Raw genomic sequence first — 21,350 nt, forward strand, 5'->3', positions numbered from 1 at the left:
GTCACGTATGTTTCTTTGCGGGGACAGCTTAGTGTTTTTAAAAACATTGGTATATAAGGATGCTCTTCTATTTCCTCTGTTGTTTAGTCTCTAAGCCGTGTCCTATTCTTTTGGGGCCTCATTGATTGTAGCCTGCCAGGCCCCTCTGTCCATGGAATTTCCCAGGCAAGAATATTGGAGTGGGTTGCCATTTCCTCCCCCAGGAAATCTTCTAGACCCAGGGATCAAACCCACATCGGCAGACAGATTCTTGACTACTTAGTCACCTGGGAAGCCCACAGTCATTTGGGAAATAGATTACAAAACAAGTTCTCTTTCTCTTTCTCTCCCTCCCCTCTTCTACTCTCTGTGTCTATCTCTAATTTCATCCTCACACCAACCCTATTAGGTAAGTAGGGCAGAGATTTTCATCTCCATTTTGCTGTTGAAGAAACTAAACCTGAAAGGTGAAATGACAGACCTAAGATCACGCAGTCAGTAAAAGGCAGGGCACCAGCATAAAACCAGATCTTTTGACTTCTAGTCTTTGCACAGTGTCATCAAGGCTTATATTGTGTTAGTGTCCCTGTTGTATATAGCTTTTCATTGAGTGACAGCTGCATTTGAAAAGGGAAATAGGTTTTTAGCACATGACTGTTGAAGTGGCTTTTGACTGATGGTGAGATTTCCAAATTGCTAAACAGCAACAGAATCAGAAAGTAAACCAAAAGTAGGTCATTCAACAGAGTGTTGAGATTTTTCAGAAAGTTTGCTGTATCACACAAGATAGTGCTGTAAGTTTTGTACAGAGATTTTTCATTTTCTGAATTAGTGCTTTAAATATTATACTGTGCTGTTTGATTACTATTTGTTTTTTAAATGATGGCTTTATGAAGATATAATTGACATGCCATGTAGTTAATCCATCTAAAGTGTACAGTTAAGTGATTGTCAGTATGCTTAGGATTTTGTAGTCGTCATCACTATCAAATTCGAGAACATTTTATCACCTGAAAAAGGAAACCCTGTACTCATTAGAAGTGACTCGCCATTTCTTGCCAACACTCTTACCCCCACCCAGCCTTAGACAACCATCAATCTATTTTTATTTTTATGGATTTAACTGTTCCAGACATTTCAGATAAATGGAGTCATACAATATATGGTTCATTTTGACTGGCTTCATTTACTTAGCATGTTTAGCATGTTTTCAAGATTAATCCATATCATAGCATGTTTCAGTACTTTTTATTATTGGATAATACTCCATATATATATATTACATTGTATTAGTCCATTCATCAGTTGATAGATATTTAGATTGTTTTCCACTTTTTGGCTGTTATGAACACGCTGCTATGAACATTTGTGTCCAGGTTTTTGGTGAACATGTTCTTGGTCATCTTGGGTATATACCTAGTATTAATAGTAGATTATATGGTAGTTGGTCATATGGTAGGAGATCAGAGATCATATATAATGGGTCATATGGGAACTCTGTGTCTAATCTTTTAAGGAAAACTTTTCCAAAATGACTGTACCATTTTACATTCCCACCAACAGTATATGAGTTTCAGTTTCTCCACATCATTGTCAACTCTTTTCTTCTTTTTTTGTCAACTCGTTTTTATTTTTATAGCTATTCTAGTGGGTGTGAAGTGATATATCATTGTAGTTTTAATTTGTATTTCTCTGATGACTAATGGTGTTGAGCATCTTTTTATGAGCTTATTGGTCATTTGTATATCTTCTTTGGATAAATGTGTTTGTATCTTTTGCCCATTTTTTAATTGGATTATTTGTATTTTTATTATTGAGTTATAGGAATTCTTACTATATTTTAGATATGTCACTTTTCAGATATGAAATTTGTAAACTTTTCTCCCATTCTGTGGGTTGTCTTTCTGCTTTCTTGATGGTGACCTTTGAAGCATAAAAGCTTTTAATTTGGATGAAGTCCAACTTACCTGTTTTGTTAGTTGATGTTTTGGTGTCCTATCTAAGAAACCACTGTCTAATACAAGGTCATGAAGTGTGTGCCTGTGCTTTCTTCTAAGAGTTTTGTGTGTAGCTCTAACATTCATGTCTTTGATACATTTGGAGTTAATTTTTGTATATACATTGGGAGAAGGAAATGGCAACCCACTCCACTGTTCTTGCCTGGAGAATCCCAGGGACGGGGGAGCCTGGTGGCTGCCGTCTATAGAGTCACACAGAGTCGGACACGACTGAAGTGACCTAGCAGCAGCAGGGGTCCGATTTTATTCTTTTATTTATATGCAGTTATCCCAGCACCATTTCTTGAAACTCCTGGTCCTTCCTCTCTCTCCCTTCTTCCCCCTTGGCAAGTCCAAGTCTGTTTTCTCTGAGTCTGTTTCTCTTCTATAGATAGGTTCATTTGTGCTACATTTTAGATTCCACATATAAGTGATATCATGTAATATGGGGCTTTCCATATGGCTCAGTGCTAAAGAACCTGCGACTGCCTGCAATGCAGGCGACGTGGGTTCAGTCTCTGGGTCAGGAAGATCCCCTGGAGAAGGAAATGGCAACCCACTCCAGTATTCTTGCCTGAGAAAATCCCATGGACAGAGGAGCCTGGCAGGCTGTAGTCCATGGGGCCAGAGAGTCAGACATAACTTAGCGACTAAACCACTACCACCATATGCTATTTGTCTTTCTCTTTCTTACTTACTTCACTTAGTATGATAATCTAGTTGTTTCCATGTTGCTACAAATGACATTATTATTCTTTTTTATGCCCCAGTAGTATTCCATTGTATATATGTACCACACCATCTTTATCCATTCATCTGTTGATGGACATTTAGGTTGTTTCCATATTTTGGCTATTGTGAACCGTGCTGCTATGAACATAGGGGTGCATGTATCTTTTTGTATTATAGTTTTGTCCAGTTATATTCCCAGGAGTGGGATTGCTGGATCATGTGGTAATTCTGTTTTTAGTTTTCTGAGGAACCTCCATACTTCTTTCCTCGGGGGCTGAACCAACTTACATTCCCACCAACAGCATAGGAGGGTTCCCTTTTCTTCACACCCTCTCTAACATTTGTTATTTGTAGACTTTTAAATGATGACCATTCTGACCAGTGTGAGGTGGTACCTCATTGTAGTTTTGATTTGCTTTTCTCTAATAATTAGTGGTGTTGAGCATCTTTTTATGTGCCTGCTGGCCATCTGTATGTCTTCTTTGGGGAAATGTCTATTAAGGTCATCTGCCCATTTTTGATTGGGTTTTTGTTGTTGAGTTGTATGAGATATTATTTATATATCTTAAGATTACAACTTTGTTGCATCATTTGCAAATTTTTCTTCCATAAGTTATCTTTTCATTTTTTAAAAATGGTTTTCTTAACTGTGCAAAAGCTTGTAAGTTTGATTATGTCCCATTTGTTTATTTTTGCTTTTGTTTCAATTTCCTTGGGAGACTAACCTAAGAAAATATTGGTATGATTTATGTCAGAGAACATTTTGCCTAGTTTTTGTGTGGACTCCTTGGGGTTTTCTATTTATGGTATCATGTCATCTGCATATAGTGACAATTTTATCTTTTCCTTTGCAATTTGGATACCTTTTCCTGCATTTTCTTGTCCGATTGCTGCTAGGACCTCCAATACTATGTTGAACGGAAGTGGTGAGAGTGGGCATCCTTAACTTGTTCCAGATTTTAGTGGGAAGGCTTTTAGCTTTTCACTGTTGAGTATTATATTATCTGTGGGTTTGTCATAAATGACTTGATTATGTTGAGATATGTTCCCTCTGTTCCTGCTTTGGTAAGAGTTTTTAATCATAAATGGATGTTGAATTTTGTTAAGTGCTTTTTCTACATCTATTGAGATATATGTGTTTGTTGACTTGTTAATGTGGTGTAATGTGGTTGATTTTGTGTATGCCGAACCGTCCTTGTGAACTGGGGATGAATCCCACTTGGTCATGGTGTGTGATCTTTTTTTTATTTGTTGTTGGGATTTGGTTGCTAATATTTTGTTGAGAAGTTTTGCATCTATATTCATTGAAGATACTGGCTTGTAATTTTCTTTTTTGGTGGTGTTTTTGGTCTTGGTTTAGTGTGATGTTGGCCTCATAGAATGTCTTTGGGAATGTTCCCTCCACTTCAGTCTTTTGGAAGAGTTTGAGAAGAACTGGTATTAGTTCTTTGTATGATTGGTGGATTTCACCTGTGAAGTCATCTGGTCCTGGACTTTGATTTGTAGGAAGTTTTTTTTTTTTTGATTACAGATTCTATTTCACGTCTAGTGATCCATCTCTTCAAATTATCTTTTTCTTGATTCAGTTTTCGCAGGCTGTACATTTCTAGAAAGTTGTCCATTTCTTCTAGGTTGTCAAATTTGTTGACATGTAATTGTTCAGAGTATTCTTTTATGGTTTTTTGTATTTCTGTAGTATCACTCAAGATTTCTCCTTTTTCATTTCTTATTTTGTTTGGGTACTCTCGCATTTCTTCTTGGTGAACCTGGCTAGAGGTTAATTTTGTTTACCCTTTTAAAGAACCAGCTCTTGTTTTTGTTTTTCTATTGTTTTTAAAATCTATTTTATTTCCTCCCTAATCTTTATTTTTTAAAATTTTATTTATTTTGGCTGTGCTGGGTCTTCATTGCCACGCAGGCTTTTCTCTGGTTATGGCAGGTGGGGCCTGCACTGTGCGTGGGCTTCTCATTGTGGTGGCTTCTTTTGTTGCAGAGCACAGGCTCTGCAGAATGTGGGCTTCAGGAGTTGAGGCATGTGGGCTCAGCAGTTGCAGTTCCCAGGTTCTGGAGCACAGGTTCAATAGTTGTGATGCACGGGCTTAGCTCCAAGGCATGTGGGATCTCCTCAGACTAGGAATTGAACTCACATCTCCTACATTGGCAGGAAGACTCTTCACCACTGAGCCACCAGGGAGTGTGAAGAAAGTGAAAGTGTCAGTTGCTCAGTCATGTCAAGTTGCCTTGGTTTTTCAGTGCAAGGGCTACCTGAATGATAAGGGTTTTCTAGGAAGGATGGGTTATCATTATTATCATTGTTATTAAAAGCTCATTATCCCCTCCCTTTAGAATTTTGAAAGAAAGTATTAGTCACTCAGTCATGTCCAACTCTTTGTGACCTCATGGACTGTAGCCCACCAGGCTCCTCTGTCCATGAGATTCTCCAGGCAAGGATACTGGAGCAGGTTGCCATTCCTTTCTCCGGGGGATCTTCCTGACCCAGGGAACAAATCTGGGTATCCCGCATCACAGGCAGATTCTTTACTATCTGAGCCACCAGGGAAGCCCTCCCTAATCTTTCCTTCCTTCTGCTGACTTTAGGTTTTGTATATTTGTCTTTTTCTTTTACGTGCCAGGTTAGGTTGTTTCCTTGAGATTTTTTCTTGTTTTTTGATGAAGTTCTGTTGTACTTTTAAATTTCGTAAAAGTTGTTTTGGTAGTGGTTCACTTCAGGGGGGGCTTCTTGCATAGATTCTGTTGGAAGGAGCTTGGTCAGTTAGCTGTGCAGTGGAGGCACCTTCTACAAAAGGCCTGCCGTAGCATTATAGTCAAGGGAGAAGGACCACAGCTGAACCAGTTATACAGGAATCGTTCACTCCTTCTTCCTTATACTGAGTATATTCAGTACACAAAAAGCACAGTCACTCAGTCATGTCCAACTCTCTGTGACCCCATGGACTGTAGACCACCAGGCTCCTCTGTCCAGGGCATTTTCCAGGCAAGAATACTGGAGTGGGTTGCCATTTCCTACTTCAGGGGGATCTTCCCAACCCAGGGATCAAAACCACATCTCCAGGGTCACCGACATTTGCAGGCAGATTCTTTACCCGCTGAGCCACAGAATATATTAAAAGTACTGAATATTCAATATGCTGAAGGGAAATGGGGGAGAGATGAGGAGGACTCAAATCACTGATTATTGCCTTCCTTTCCTAGTGAAAGTTCTTTAGGCCCCAGACCAGGCCCTGCCTAGGGGAAGTGAAAAATCTTTAATTAGATATATGATTTATGTTTTAAATTGGTTAAATTAACTTGAACTTTTTTTCTTTTAATACTTGAATGTTATTGGAAGTTAAAGAAATGGTAGAGATATATTTGAAGATAGGAAAGGGATATTCTGAATGGCAAATTGAAAGTGATGATTGGGGGATTCCCTGATGCTTGTTTGAATCTCCCACCAAATAATATTGGGAGATGTAGTTTTCTGATTAACTTAAATGATATTAATGGAGAAGAGAGATTTGACATGAAATTTATTGCCTCAAACATATTAACCATGTGCAGGTGTATGAAAGTTTGATTTTCAAAGTGGTATAGATATTGATTCTCTGAGCTCTCGGGGGAAAGGATGAACTTTCTTTTATTTCCTATTTTAAAAAATAAAAACTTGTGGTGAGGTGTGGATCAAAGGGTACCAAAATTCAGTTATAAACTTGGAATAAGTCCTGGATATCTAAAATACAGCATAATGATTATAGGTAATAATAATATATTTTATACTTGAAATTTGCTAAGATCTTATGTTCCCACTGCATATGTGAGGTGATGGATTTGTAAATTAATTTGATTGTAGTATTCATTCCACACTGTGTGTGTGTGTGTGGGTGTGTATATATATTGTCATCACATTGTATACCTTAAACACATCATTGTGCAATTTTTATTTGTCAATCATACCTCAGGAATATGCATAGGAAAATGATTTTTTCCTATGCATATTGTAAACAATTTAAACAACTCCTGTAAAGTGCAAACAAACATCAGTGTAGCACATTACCCTTTCCCAAAAAGGAACATCATATCATGTAGCATTTGGGTGTATCCTTCCAGGCTTCTTTGTGCCTTTTAAAATTGCTTATTGCCTTTTCTTTTTTCCAAAGTTGAAATCATACTTGTAAAATCTTTGTGGCCTGAAGGAGGTTGCATGCTGCTGCTACTGCTGCTAAGTCGCTTCAATCGTGTCCGACTCTGTGCGACCCCATAGATGGCAGCCCACCAGGCTCCCCCGTCCCTGGGATTCTCCAGGCAAGAACACTGGAGTGGGTTGCCATTTCCTTATCCAATGCATGACAGTGAAAAATGAAAGTGAAGTCGCTCAGTTGTGTCCGACTCTTAGCGACCCTATGGACTGCAGCCTACCAGGCTCCTCCATCCATGGGATTTTCCAGGCAAGAGTACTGGAGTGGGGTGCCATTGCCTTCCCCCAAGAGGTTGCATAATGAAGCAGAAATTGTTGTCACACAAAAATACTCACTGATGAAGTAACCACTGAACACTGCTGACTTGTCTCTTAAAACTTGAATTTATTCACCTATCCGACCACTGTCTCTCTATGTTGGAGTCCAATGCAAATGGATTGGGAAGTCAGTGAAGGATATTAGAAATCTGTGTGATCACTGACAAATGTGTCTAGGTTGGACCAGTTGAAAATTAATAAAAAAAAATTCTAGAGATGTCCACAGGATGGGCACTTCAGTGAAGAATGATTGAATATGACATATTAAGCTAAGCTTTTGGGACCATCTGTGTAGCTCCCATGTAGGGTTGCTACCATGCTGGTGCATGTAAGTCATGCAGTGAAAGAAATAATGTGCTGTTGTATGTCATTTTGATAGAAAAATTACATCCCTTCTCCAAAAAGCTCCCACTATTTTTATTCTTTCTTTGATGTATGTAATAGTTGATAGGAACAAGGTTTCCCCAGTGTTGTTAAACTGCCAATATAATTTTTTAATCTTATATTTGTTAGAGTACTTTTTCAGGATAAATTTTCAATCAAATCTTTGTTCCCAATTATGAATATAAATGCATACTTACTATGAATGTGAATTCTTAGTTCAGTTTAGTCACTCAGTCGCGTCTGACTCTTTACAACCCCATGAATCGCAGCACACCAGGTCTCCCTGTCCATCACCAACTCCCAGAGTTCACTCAATCTCATGTCCATCGAGTCGGTGATGCCATCCAGCCATCTCATCCTCTGTCGTCCCCTTCTCCTCCTGCCCCCAATCCCTCCCAGCATCAGAGTCTTTTCCAATGAGTTAACTCTTCGCATGAGGTGGCCAAAGTATTGGAGTTTCAGCTTCAGCATCAGTCCTTCCAATGAACACCCAGGACTGGTCTCTTTTAGGATGGACTGGTTGGATATCCTTGCAGTCCAAGGGACTCTCAAGAGTCTGCTCCAACACCACAGTTCAAAAGCATCAATTCTTCGGTGCTCAGCTTTCGTCACAGTTCAACTCGCACATCCATACATGACCACTGGAAAAACCATAACCTTGACTAGACCGAATTCTTAGTAGCCTTCTATTAAGTACCATTTGTTGGTGATAACTAGGATCACCTGTATTTAAGTTTTTCCAAATTCTCTAGACTGTTTTATATCTGCTATAATAGTAACCAGATAATAACATTTTCCTACTGAGTAAGCATATACTAGAAAAGCTAATTTTTCCTAAATTAAGTAGATACTTTTAAAAACTTACAAGCAAAAGTTATAATAAAAATTTTCTTTAGCTTTTGTTTAGGTCTAAATATAAGTCCAATATAGAAGTACCACTTCTGTATCTTATGTAATTAAGGCAAAATTTCTCACTTTCTTCTAACACTGGTATATTGATGATTAGTGACCTTTAGGGGCTTCCCTTATAGCTCAGTCAGTAAAGAATCTGCCTGCAATGCAGGAGACCCGGGTTTGATTCCTAGGTCGGGAAGATCCCCTGGAGAAGGAAATGGCAACCCACTCCAGTATTCTTGCCTGGAGAATCCCATGGACAGAGGAGCCTGGCAGCTACAGTCCATGGGGTCACAAGAGTTGGACTCGACTTAGCGACTTAACTACTAACTACTACTCCTACTAGTGACCTTAGACCAGTGTATGCAAATACCTTAGCTAATCTAGTGCCGAAGAATTGATACTTTTGAACTGTAGTGTTGGAGAAGACTCTTGAGAGTCCCTTGGACTGCAAGGAGATCCAACCAGTCCATTCTGAAGGAGATCAGCCCTGGGTGTTCTTTGGGAGGAATGATGCTAAAGCTGAAACTCTAGTACTTTGGCCACCTCATGCGAAGAGTTGACTCATTGGAAAAGATTCTGATGCTGGGAGGGATTGAGGGCAGGAGGAGAAGAGGACGACAGAGGATGAGATGTCTGGATGGCATCACTGACTCGATGGACGTGAGTCTGAGTGAACTCCGGGAGTTGGTGATGGACAGGGAGGCCTGGTGTGCTGCAATTCATGGGGTCGCAAAGAGTCAGACTCGACTGAGTGACTGAACTGAACTGAATCTGCTAAAATGGGCTTTTAATTATGTGCTAATTTGTTCTTTTAATCATCCTGGTTATCAGATAAGTAAATTAGCCTCTGGGTTATTTGCTGTGTTCCCATTCTCTGAGACCCTTCTAGCTTTCTACTGTGCTGGTGAATCACCTGGGGAATGTTGTTAAAATGCAGATTCTGATTCAGTATGCATGCATCTTGGAGGCAGGCAAAATTCTGAAGTTGAAACCAGTTTCCAGGACAATTCAATGCTTCTGGCTTTTGGACCAAGGTTTTCCCAGGTGGCACAGTGGTAAAGAATTCTGCCCACTCCAGTACTCTTGCCTGGCAAATTCCATGGACGGAGGAGCCTGGTAGGCTGCAGTCCATGGGGTCGCTAGGAGTCAGACACGACTGAGCGACTTCACTTTCATTTTTCACTTTCATGCATTGGAGAAGGAAATGGCAACCCACTGCAGTGTTCTTGCCTGGAGAATCCCAGGGACGGGGGAGCCTGGTGGGCTGCCGTCTATGGGGTCGCACAGAGTCGGACACAACTGAAGCAATTTAGCAGCAGCAGCAGCAGCAGCAGTGGGGATATATATGTTTACTTATAACTTGTAGTGCCTGAGCTTTACTGTACTTTTTGTGTTGAGCCTGTCATCTACAGTGGTGATATTTATTAAGAATGGTGACATAATGGTGGTGATTACAATGCTGATGTAATAATTGACATGTATTGACTACTTGTATCTGCCACTGTGCTTAACAGAGGTTGGTAGTTTTTCTCAACAGAACCATGAAGTAGACATTATTGTAGTTATCCTCATTTACTAATGAGGAGGCTTAGTAATAAGTAACTTGCTCAGAGTCACACAGCCAGAAGGTGGCAGAGCCAGGATATCAGCTCAGGTAGTGTGACTCTAGAGGTTGTACTTTTCATCTCTTTACTAGTCTGATGACAGCTAGAAATTTTAGACTTAATATAACAGGTGTCTGAATTTTCTAGCTTCTGTCACCATTCATATAAGATATATATGTGAATTTTCTAGATGTTTTTTTCCCAGAAGATCTTTCAATAGCATTTTCCATTCTTATGTTTACTTTTTTGATGGCTTTCCCATAGATGCTCATCATCTGTGATTTTTTTACCAATTTTCTTACTTTTCTTAGTCTTTCTGTATATTTCTGTTTGCAGAAAAAGATCTCAATGTTCATATTCTTTTCATGTGAAAATTTATGAAGAATGAAAAGTAGATAGTACCCTGACCTGAATGATAGATACAAAGTATTTTTAGTAATGTTGAGACTGTGTTTTCTGTCAAAGGAGAACATCAAGTTCTATAGGATCATCATAGAAGAATGGTTGATTCTTTTGTGTGTTCTTAAAAATTGAAAATATTTTTTTCTTTATCCAAGTGGTAATTATATACTAGTGATTAGTCTGGAAACATACCTTCTGAGTTCTGCAAAACCACCAGATGGTCTCAGAGAAGCCAAGAGAAACTAAGAACTCAGCCTGTTAGATATTGACAGGTGTGTAGTGCTTGAGCCCCTTTATCCCATGCTAAGAAGTATGTACATAAGTGTTTTGTAAAAACTTGTGAAAATGAGTGAAAACTCTTTAGGATTAGAAAAATGTGCTTAGCTACAATTTAATTTGTAAATCAGTAAACACAGAACAGGTCATGATAAGCATATAGCTCAGTACTCACATCAGAGTAATCGGAGACAATTTACTTTATCTCTGTTTCTTTTACAGTCCATCAATATTATGGAACTGACTTTACAAAAGTATGGAAGTTATGAAAAATTTGAACAGGCCACCGGTGGTAGCCTGCTATCTAAAACTCGAATCTGGAGTCATGTTAGGAAGTACATGATGAAAGAAGGCTGCATGGGTGAGGTATGAAATCATGAGTGAACATGATGAGTTGACTGAACATTGTAACTCTCAGTGAGTGCTACGTGTTTTTTTTTTTTTTTTCCTGTGGGTTATGTTTTCCCAACATTATTTTACTCATTAAATAAGTCATCCAGATTTCTAATTAAATATAAGTTTAAGTTTTTGTTGCATTGACTTGTGTTCAGTTTATTTTTCCTCTTATTACCATTTTTGTGTAGCTTGTTGGGAGTATATGAATTGGTTTAGGAAAATTATTAAGGAAGAGATTTGCCACAGTGGCTTTTCTTATTAGTGGCCAGTTCCTAGTGTTCAGTCTCAAAATAAGCATTGATCTAGCAGTGACTAGGACTCTGGCTCCTGCACCTTCCTTCGCATCGTTTCATCCCAGGGACTATATTGGAGAACAGAGCAGAGGCACAGTTCCAATTCTTTGTGTCTTCCGCATAGCTGTCTACTTTTCTTTCAGTCTAGTAAAGGTTCTTGAGTTCCCCAAAGCTCAAAATTCCAAGGGTCTAAGCGATTCTGCATTTCAGCTTTTTGGTTTCTTGGTATAAACAAAAGAAAAAGGTGTTAATTTATGGGTCTGTTGTTGTCTGTGAAAACTTTCTCCCCCTGCCTTCTGTGTTTCGTCTTGTGTGTGTGTGTGTGTGTGTGTGTGTGTGTGTGTGTGTGTGTGTGTGTGTATTTTAACTTTTGCTTCTTAGATTGTAGTTCATCTCACTGAGGACCTGCTTTCCCGAGCTTCCATGACAGTAGTAAATGGATGTCCGACGCTGACCATCAATGTTTCTACTGCACGAGAGCACTGGCTGGAAGGGATGCTGAGGCATGAAATAGGTAGGTGACCACCCTTCTCCACTTATTCAGTTGTAATAATAAATTACCTCAAGCACCTGTTTTTTATAATTTTTTTTCTTAGTAATATTTGGCAAAAAGTGATGAAATTGTTAGGTGTCACTTGAACTTAAAGTGAAGATATTAGTGTCTCATTTCAAATTAAATTTTTTAGGGTACTGTGTAAAGGGAGAGTCATTTAACTCCTCTGTATTTCAGTTCAGGTTTCCCTGGTGGCTCAGACGGCAAAGCATCTGCCAGTTCACCCACCTTCAACTGAGGGAATGACCTCTGAGATTCTTTTCAAATATCAAGTCTATAATTCTTCTCTTAAAAGAAAATAAATTTCCTTAAAAGTTATACCTCTTCTAATGAGAAATACAGTCCTTCCGAAGTCAGTGTCCTCAGTCAAACCCAAAGGCATTAGGGTCAGGCCATTTTCTGCTTTGTTTTGATTTGTTACGTACACATCAATTTGGTTTTAGAACTGTTGGTAGAATCTTTTCTTGGAGAGAATTAAAATGAGAATGCATTTCTTGCTTTTCATGTGCCTTATTTTCTCCATAGGCACACATTATTTTCGAGGTATTAACAACCTTCAGCAGCCATGGAACAGTTGGACTGGCCGTAAAAAACTTGAACTAAAGCCAAATAACCCCACAGAGGAAGGACTGGCAAGTATTCACAGTGTCCTGTTTAGAAAAGACCCCTTTTTATGGAGGGCTGCCCTCCTCTACTACACTGTTTATCGCGCCAGCCAGATGTCTTTTTGTGAACTATTCAGAGATATTGGCAAGTTTGTCAAGGACCCCAATACGAGATGGGATTATTGTGTACGAGCGAAGAGGGGATGGACTGATACCTCTCAACCAGGTGAGAGTGCCTTAACTGTAGATTTTGTGATTTAATGGGTAACTTGTTTATTGATTTTGGTCACATCCTGCTCTTCCCATCATTGAATCCACTCACCTTTGAAAAATTAAACTTTTGTTACTTGAGGTCAGTGCTGATTTTCCCAAACCACATTTTGTTAGCGTTATTTTGCTCATCTCTTAAGAAAAATTTCAAACCTACAGAAATTGGGAAATAATGATGGAATGAACACTTACTCTGGATTCACTAGTTGTTAACATTTTTCCATTTTTGCTTTCTCTATGACTTTAAAAATAGTATTATTGAGATACATAGTTCATCCAGTTTAAATATACAGTTCAGTGGTGTTTATAATGTTCATAGAGTTGTGCAGACAGTACCACTGTCTAATTCCAGAACATTTCATCACCCCAGAAGAAACTTATCCCATTAGCAGGCATTCCCTATTCTCTTTCCCCATTGTTCCCAGCGGTAAAAAACCATTAATCTACTTTTGTTAGTTTTCCCTGTTTTGGATGTTTCATGTACGTGGAATCACATGTGATCCTTTGTGGCTGGTTTCTTTCACTTAGTGTATTTTTAAAGTTCGTTCATATTGTAGCATGTTATCAGTATACCAGCCCTTTTTACTGCTGAATAATGTTCCCGTGCATGCATATGATGCATTTTATTTATTCTTTCACCAGTTAATGGGCATTTTGGTTGTTTGCATTTTTTGGCTATTATGAATAATGCTATCATGAGTATTTGTGTACAAGCTTATATTGCTAATTCTCCTGAGTGTATACTTAGGGGTGGAAATTTGGGCTTATAGGTAACTCTGTGCCCAACCTTTTGAGGAACTGCCAGTGTTTCCAAAGTGCTGCACCATTTTACAATCCCACCACAGTGTATGAGGATTTCTAGTACACCATATCCTCCAAAACACCTACTGTCTTCATGTTTTAATTACTATTATAGCCATACTAGTGGGTATAAAGTGGCTAACTCGTGGTTTTTCTGCTGGCTAATGATATTCAGTATCTTTTCATGTGATTATCGGCTATTTGTGTATTTTCTTTGGAGAACTGTTTAGATCATTTGCCCATTTTTAATTGGTTTGTTTGTCTTTATTCTTGAGGTAAGAGTTTTTTTTGTATAGTATAGATACACATCTCTTACCAAATAATGAAATATTTTCTCCTGTAGTATGTCTTTTCACTTTCTTGATGCTATTCTTTGTTTTTAAAGTGGTTTTTTTTTTTTTTTTTAATGTGGGCCATTTTTTAAGTCTTGATTGAATTTGTTACAATATTGCATCTGTTTTTTTTATGTTTTTGGAGCTTTGGCAAGAGACACATGAGTCTTAGCTACCTGCCCAAGGACTGGGCCCATACTCCTTTCATTGAAAGATGAAGTCTTAACCACTGAACAAAAAGGGAAGTCCCCTCTTTGTGGCTTTTTAAAGAATTATTTATTCATTGGTTTGTTTTGGCTACACCGGCTCATTCTTGTGGCTTTTCTCTAGTTGCAGCGAGTGAGGGCTACTCTCTAGCTGTGGTGTGTGGGCTTCTCGCTGTGGTGGCCTCTCGTTGTGGCACACAGGCTCTAGGCACACGGGCTTCAGGAGTTGTGGCTCATGGGCATAGTTGCTCCATGGCATGTGGGATCTTCCCGGGACCAAGGAGCGAATCCATGTTCTCTGCAGTGGCTGGCAAATTCTTAACCACTGGACCACTAGAGAAGTCCTCTCTGTAAATTTTTAAAAGCAAATTGTACACTTGACATCTCATTCCTTAAGAACTTAAGCATGCCTCTCCTAAGACTAAAACATTCTCTTCTACTTAAAACAGTATCATTATCACACTTAAGAAAGTGAGTTTTAATTCTGCGGTATCAACTCTTCCATATACCGTATTTAAATATTCCCAACTCTTCCAAAAATGTCTTTTACAGGTGTTGAAAAAAAATCTAGATCTAATCACTGTTCATGCATTACTTTTGGTAGCAATGTCTCTTTAACCACTTTTAATAGGGAGACACCTTGGACATTTGTTTTTTGTTTCTTGTCATACTAATGTTTTTGTTTTTTTCTAATTTATTTTTTAAGATTTATTTTATATTGGAGTATACAGAGGAGCCTGGTGGGCTACAGTCCATTGGGGTCACAAGGAGTTGGATATAACTGAACAACTGAGCACATACACACACACAGTTGATTAACAGTGTTGTGTTGAATGTGTACAGTGAAGTTGTTTAGTTACACACACACACACACACATATATATATATATTATTTTCCAAGTGCATCAACCATTTAGGTTACTACAGAATTTTACCACAGTTCCCTTTTCTACACAGCAGCTCGTTACTGGTTATCTGTTTCAAATATAGCAATATGGACATGTTAATCCCAAACACCCAGTTTATCCCCGCCCCCTACCGTTCCTCTCTGGTAACCAGAAATTTGTATTCTAAGTCTGTGATTCTGTTTCTGTTTTGCAAACAGATGCAAACTTGATTTGTATCATTTTTTTGATGCACTATATAAGCGATATCAGATCTTTGTCTTTCTCTGTCTTCACTAAGGATGATGATCTCCTGACCTATCCATGTTGCTGCAGATGGCTTCTTTTTAATGGCTGGGTGATACATACCACTGTACACATGTACCTCTGCTTTATTCATTCCTCTGTCAGTAGCATATTGGTTTCCTCCATTATTATAAATAGCACTGTGGTGAACACTGGGGTACACGTATCCTTTTCCCATAGTTTCCCCAGATATACGCCCCGGAGTCACATTGCTGGATCATATGGTAGCTGTAGTTTTAATATTTTTGAGGCATTTCCATAATGTCCTCCATAATTTACTTTTTGCTATACCAATTTATTTTTCTCAACATCCTTTTCAGTATTTATTTTTTATAGATTTTTTTTAGTTCAGTTCAGCTCTTTTATTTTTTATATACAGGAGATCGTTCTAGATCCCATGTCTAGTAGGTTTTTGATCATAACCATTCACATTGGTGTCAGGTGATACCTGATTGTAGTTTTGATGTGCATTTCTCTGATAATTAGCAATGTTGAGAATCTCTCCATGTGCCTTGTGGCCATCTGTGTGTGTTCTTTGGGGAAATGTCTGTTAAGGTCTTCTGCCCATTATTAGATTGTGTTGTTTGTTTTGTTTGATATTGAACTGTGCGAACTCTTTGTATATTTTCAAGATTAATCTTTGCACATATTTTCTCCTGTTGTATGGGTTGTCTTTTGTTCATGGTTTCCTCAGCTGTGCAAAAGCCTTTGAGAATAATCAGATCTTATTTGTTTCTTTCAGTTTTCATTTTAATTTGAAGTCGATTTAACAGCGTTCTGTTAGTTCACGTGCGCAGTAAAGTGACCCAGTTATACATGGATATGTGTCTCTTCTTTCCCAAATTCTCCTCCCATTTAAGTTTTTAGAGAATATTGAGCAGAGTTCACAGTGCTATAGAGCAGGTCCTTCTTGGCTATCTGTTTTCAGTATCATAATGTATTGTAAGTCTCTAACTCCCAATTTGTCCCTGCCCTCCATCTTTCCCCTTTGGTAATAACCCTCAGTTTGTTTTCTAAGTTTGTGAGTCTGTTTTTGTTTTGTAAATAATTTCATTTGTATCATTTTTTTTAGAGTCTGCATGTTAGCAATTTCAGGTGATATTCGTCTTTCCCTATTGACTGACTTCACTTAGTATAAGAATCTCCAGGTCCATTCATATTGCTGCCAACGGCATTATTTCATTCTTTTCTATGGCTGAGTACTATTCCATTTGGCATGTGTATCAGATCTTCTTTACCCCTTATTCTATTGATGGAAAAATAGGTTGCTTCCATGTCAGTTACTAAACAGTGCTGAAAACACATTGGGGTGCCTGTATCTTCTGAACCATGGGTTTAGGCAGATGTGCCTAGGAGTGGGATTGCTGGAGCATGTGGTATCTCTAGTTTTAGTTCTTAAGGAACCTGCATAGTGTTCTCTATACTGGCTGTACCAGTTTACATGCCCAGCAATAGTTAGGATTCAGTTTTTTCCATACCCACCCCAGCTTTTATTGTTCATAGATGTTTTGATGATAGCCGTTGTGACTGATGAGAGATGGTATCTCATTGTAGTTTTCATTTGCATTCCTCTGGTAATTAGTGATGTTGAGCATCTCCACATGCCTCTGAGTTCTGCATATGTTCTCTGGAGAAATGTCTGTTTAGGTCTTCTGCCTGTTATTTGATTGCATTGTTTGCTTTTATTGATACTGAGCTGCATGAACTCTTTGTACATTTTAATGATTAATCTCTTTTTGGTTGATCCTTTGCAAATCTTTTCTCCCATTGTATGGGTGATCTTTCCTTTTGTTTTAGTTTCTTCAGGAGTGCAGAAATTTTCATTTTATTTAGGTCCTATTTGTTTCCTTTTATTTTTCATTTGAAGTATAGTTGATAAACAATGTTGTTAGTTCCAGATATGAAGCAAAATGGTTCCTTTATACATATGCATGTATCCATAGTTTCTCAAGTTTTTTTTCCTCAGATTATTAGAGAATATTGGCACAATCGCTGTGCTATACAGGAGGTCTGTCTTGGTTATCTGTTTTCAATAATGTAGGTTATATATGTCAATCCAAAACTCCTAATTTATCCTTGCCCTCCACCTTTACAATTCAGTAACCATATGTGGGCTTTCTAAGTCTGTGAATCACTTTCTGCTTCATGAATTATGTCATCTCTATCAATCTTACTTAGATTCTGCATGTAAGCAACTTCAGATGATAGTTCTCTTTCTCTGTTTGACTGACTTCACTTAGTATGGCAATCTTCACGTCCATTCAAGTTGGTGCCAGTGGTATTATTTCATCCTTTTCAATGTCTGAATAAGATTCCTGTGGAAATATGTACAACATCTTCCTTATACCTTCTTCTATCAATGGATATTTAGGTTACTTCCATGTAGTGCATGGGATCATAAGAGTTGGACATGACTTAGGGACTAAACAATGAGAACTTAATGTTTGTCATTGTAAGGAGCACTATGATCAACACTTGGCTACCATTATCATTTTTAGACCAGGGTTTCTGCCAGATATATGCCAAGGAGTGAGACTGATGGATCACTCAGTTCAGTTCAGTTCAGTGCTCAATCGTGTCGGACTCTTTGCGACCCCATGAACTGCAGCATGCCAGGCTTCCCTGTCCATCACCAACTCCCGGAGTTCACTCAAACTCACGTCCATTGAGTCGGTGATGCCATCCAGCCATCTCATCCTCTGTCGTCCCCTTTACCACCTGCCTCCAATCCCTCCCAGCATCAGGGTCTTTTCCAATGAGTCAGCTCTTCGCATGAGGTGGCCAAAGTACTGGAGTTTCAGCTTCAGCATCAGTCCTTCCAAAGAACACCCAGGACTGATCTCCTTTAGGTACCTCTATTTTTAGTATTCAGCTGTGAAAGTGCTGCACTCAATTTGCCAGCAAATTTGGAAAACTCAGCAGTGGCCACAGGACTGGAAAAGGTCAGTTTTCATTCCAATCCCAAAGAAAGGCAATGCCAAAGAATGCTCAAACTACCGCACAATTGCACTCATCTCACATGCTAGTAAAGTAATGCTCAAAATTCTCCAAGCCAGGCTTCAGCAGTATGTGAACCGTGAACTTCCAGATGTTCAAGCTGGTTTTAGAAAAGGCAAAGGAACCAGAGATCAAATTGCCAACATCCTTGCTGGACCATTGAAAAAGCAAGAGAGTTCCAGAAAAACATCTATTTCTACTTTATTGACTATGCCAAAGCCTTTGACTGTGTGGATCACAATAAACTGTGGAAAATTCTGAAAGAGATGGGAATACCAGACTACCTGACCTGCCTCTTGAGAAATATGTATGCAGATCAGGAAGCAACAGTTAGAACTGGACATGGAACAACAGACTGGTTCCAAATAGGAAAAGGAATACATCAAGGGCTGTATATTGTCACCCTGCTTATTTAACTTATATGCAGAGTACATCATGAGAAATGCTGGGCTGGAAGAAGCACAAGCTGGAATCAAGATTGCTGGGAGAAATATCAATAACCTGAGATATGCAGATGATACCACCCTTATGGCAGAAAGTGAAGAGGAACTAAAAAGCCTCTTGATGATAGTGAAAGAGGAGATTGAAAAAGTTTGCTTAAAGCTCAACATTCAGAAAACAAAGATCATGGCATCTGGTCCCATCACTTCATGGGAAATAGATGGGGAAACAGTGGAAACAGAGTAAGACTTTATTTTTGGGGGCTCCCAAATCACTGCAGATGGTGACTGCAGCCATGAAATCAAAAGACGCTTACTCCTTGGAAGGAAAGTTATGACCAACCTAGATAGCATATTCAAAAGCAGAGACATTACTTTGCCAACAAAGGTCCGTCTAGTCAAGGCTATGGTTTTTCCAGTGGTCATGTATGGATACGAGAGTTGGACTGTGAAGAAAGCTGAGCGCCGAAGAATTGATGCTTTTGAACTGTGGTGTTGAAGACTCTTGAGAGTCCCTTGGACTGCAAGGAGATCCAACCAGTCCATTCTAAAGGAGATCAGTCCTGGGTATTCTCTGGAAGGAATGATGCTAAAGCAGAAACTCCAGTACTTTGGCCACCTCAGGCGAAGAGTTGACTCATTGGAAAAGACTCTGATGCTGGGAGGGATTGGGGGCAGGAGGAGAAGGGGACGACAGAGGATGAGATGGCTGGATGGCATCACTGACTAGATGGACGTGAGTTTGAGTGAACTCAGGGAGATAGTGATGGATAGGGAGGCCTGGCGTGCTGCGATTCATGGGGTTGCAAAGAGTCGGACACGACTGAACAACTGAACTGAACTGAACTTCCATTTGTTTCTGCAGAGTGGCTGCTTCAGGATTCCATTGCTTTTAACAGGGTAGGAGGGTTCCTTTTTCTCAGTGTCCCTCTCCAGCTTTTATTCTTTGAAGACTTTATGGTGGTGGCCATTCTGAGTACTGCCAGGGGATATGTCTAGTTGTCCTTTTGATCTACAATTCTCCAACAGCAACCCAAATAGATCATATTATCTTATGCCAGTTTTGTGTTTAAAACTGTGAGATGAACATATGCCTCTTGAAATTGGCTACATAAGTCTGCTTTCTTATAAATTACATTTCTCAGCTACCCCAGCACATTTGTTGAGGGCAGGTATCTTTCACCACCTCCCAGTCTTTCTGACTATGATGTGCCCTTTTGTGCCTGTTTTAAAGGTGTAGTTATAAGAAACGGCCACATGGCGGCAGGCTTTATTGATGCCCAAGTCTGTGACTCAAGAAACTAGAGCCTTCTGAAACTTATTTTTCCTGGGTCATAAATGAGAGTAGAGATACCCTGGAGAAGGGCATTGTAACCCGCTCCAGTATGCTTGCCTGGAGAATTCCAAGGACAGAGGAGCCTAGTGGGCTAGAGTCCATAACGTCGCAAGGACTCGGACACTACTGAGGCCACATAGAACCCAACCAGATGAGAATGCATTGTGACACAACACACGGCCCAGCTTTCTGTGCCCAACTTCTTCAGCCGTAGTGCATCCACACTGCTCCAAGAGCCCTGTGCGGGATGCTGTGATGCATGCCTGGGGTGACTCTAAGGAAGGAGGCTAGAGATAGGGAAGCCAGCACCAGGAGACGTGGAACAAGGTGACTTTTCAAAGTGTTTCCAGTCCACAGAGTCTGCCTGCCTTTGCGGCACTAGGCGCCTTTGGCTGTGGGAGTGCCTGCTGGATCTGGAGGGAACAGGGCGCTACACGTCCAAGGCAAGGTCATTTGCTGGCACAGCCTTCCCAGATCCTTCGGCCCTCTGCCAGCCCTGGCTTGGGACAAAGGCCTGCTCTCACCGTGTGGATGTGTGTCTACCGGGATGCCAAGGATCCCATGGAAGAGGGCAGGCATTGTTTTTTTAATCTTAAGTTTTTATTGATACCGTAGTGTAAATGATTTACAGTGTCACATTGATTTTAACTGTGCACACACATAGTTCAGTATCAGAAAGATAGAGATCAACTCTTTTCAGGCTTCTTTTCCCATAGAGTTGTCAGTGTTGTTTTCATCCTGTTCCCTGTGCTGTACACCAGGTCCTTTTTATTCATCTATTTCAAATGTATAAACAGGTACCTGTTAATTCCAATGACCTAATGGAATTCCTTGCTCCTGCACCTTCTCTCTTTGGGCATCATATGGATTTTTTTTTTTTTTTTCCTTTGTGAGCCTCTTATGTATTCTCAAGCTCTTTTTTTTTTTTTTTTTTGCTAAATCGTACTTTTCACCTCTAAAGTGTTATCATAGAATATGTGTCTTTCTCGGACTTGTTCACACAGTATATATTCTGCAGGTCCAGCCATATGTCCCCAAATGGCATTATTCCATTGTTTTTTCAGGAGGAGTAGTATTCCTTTGTGTTTGTACCTGAGCTTCTATATCCTTGCCTCCAGTGATGAACGTTTTGGTTGCTTTTCTGTCC

General features: G+C 39.4%; 1 protein-coding gene across 12 annotated transcripts in view; it reads left to right on the forward strand.

The window, feature by feature from the left end:
• The window catches only part of MATCAP2 (microtubule associated tyrosine carboxypeptidase 2), a 75,043-nt gene that overhangs the window by 40,289 nt on the left and 13,404 nt on the right, over positions 1-21,350 (forward strand). For 10 of the 12 annotated variants that reach the window (XR_008717895.1, XM_055590408.1, XM_055590405.1 and 7 more), the window contains 3 exons: positions 11,007-11,150; positions 11,855-11,987; positions 12,552-12,857. Coding sequence is in view for 11 of the 12 variants with exons in the window: in XM_055590408.1 (XP_055446383.1) it covers positions 11,007-11,150; positions 11,855-11,987; positions 12,552-12,857 (583 nt within the window). In the remaining variant the exon portion in view is untranslated. Of the gene's footprint in view, positions 1-146; positions 389-10,663; positions 10,781-11,006; positions 11,151-11,854; positions 11,988-12,551; positions 12,858-21,350 lie in introns of those variants that run through there. The other 2 variants (XM_055590412.1, XM_055590411.1) reach the window with 2 other exon arrangements.

This window comes from Bubalus kerabau, chromosome 8 (genome assembly GCF_029407905.1).
Source record: "Bubalus kerabau isolate K-KA32 ecotype Philippines breed swamp buffalo chromosome 8, PCC_UOA_SB_1v2, whole genome shotgun sequence".
NCBI lineage: Eukaryota > Metazoa > Chordata > Mammalia > Artiodactyla > Bovidae > Bubalus > Bubalus kerabau.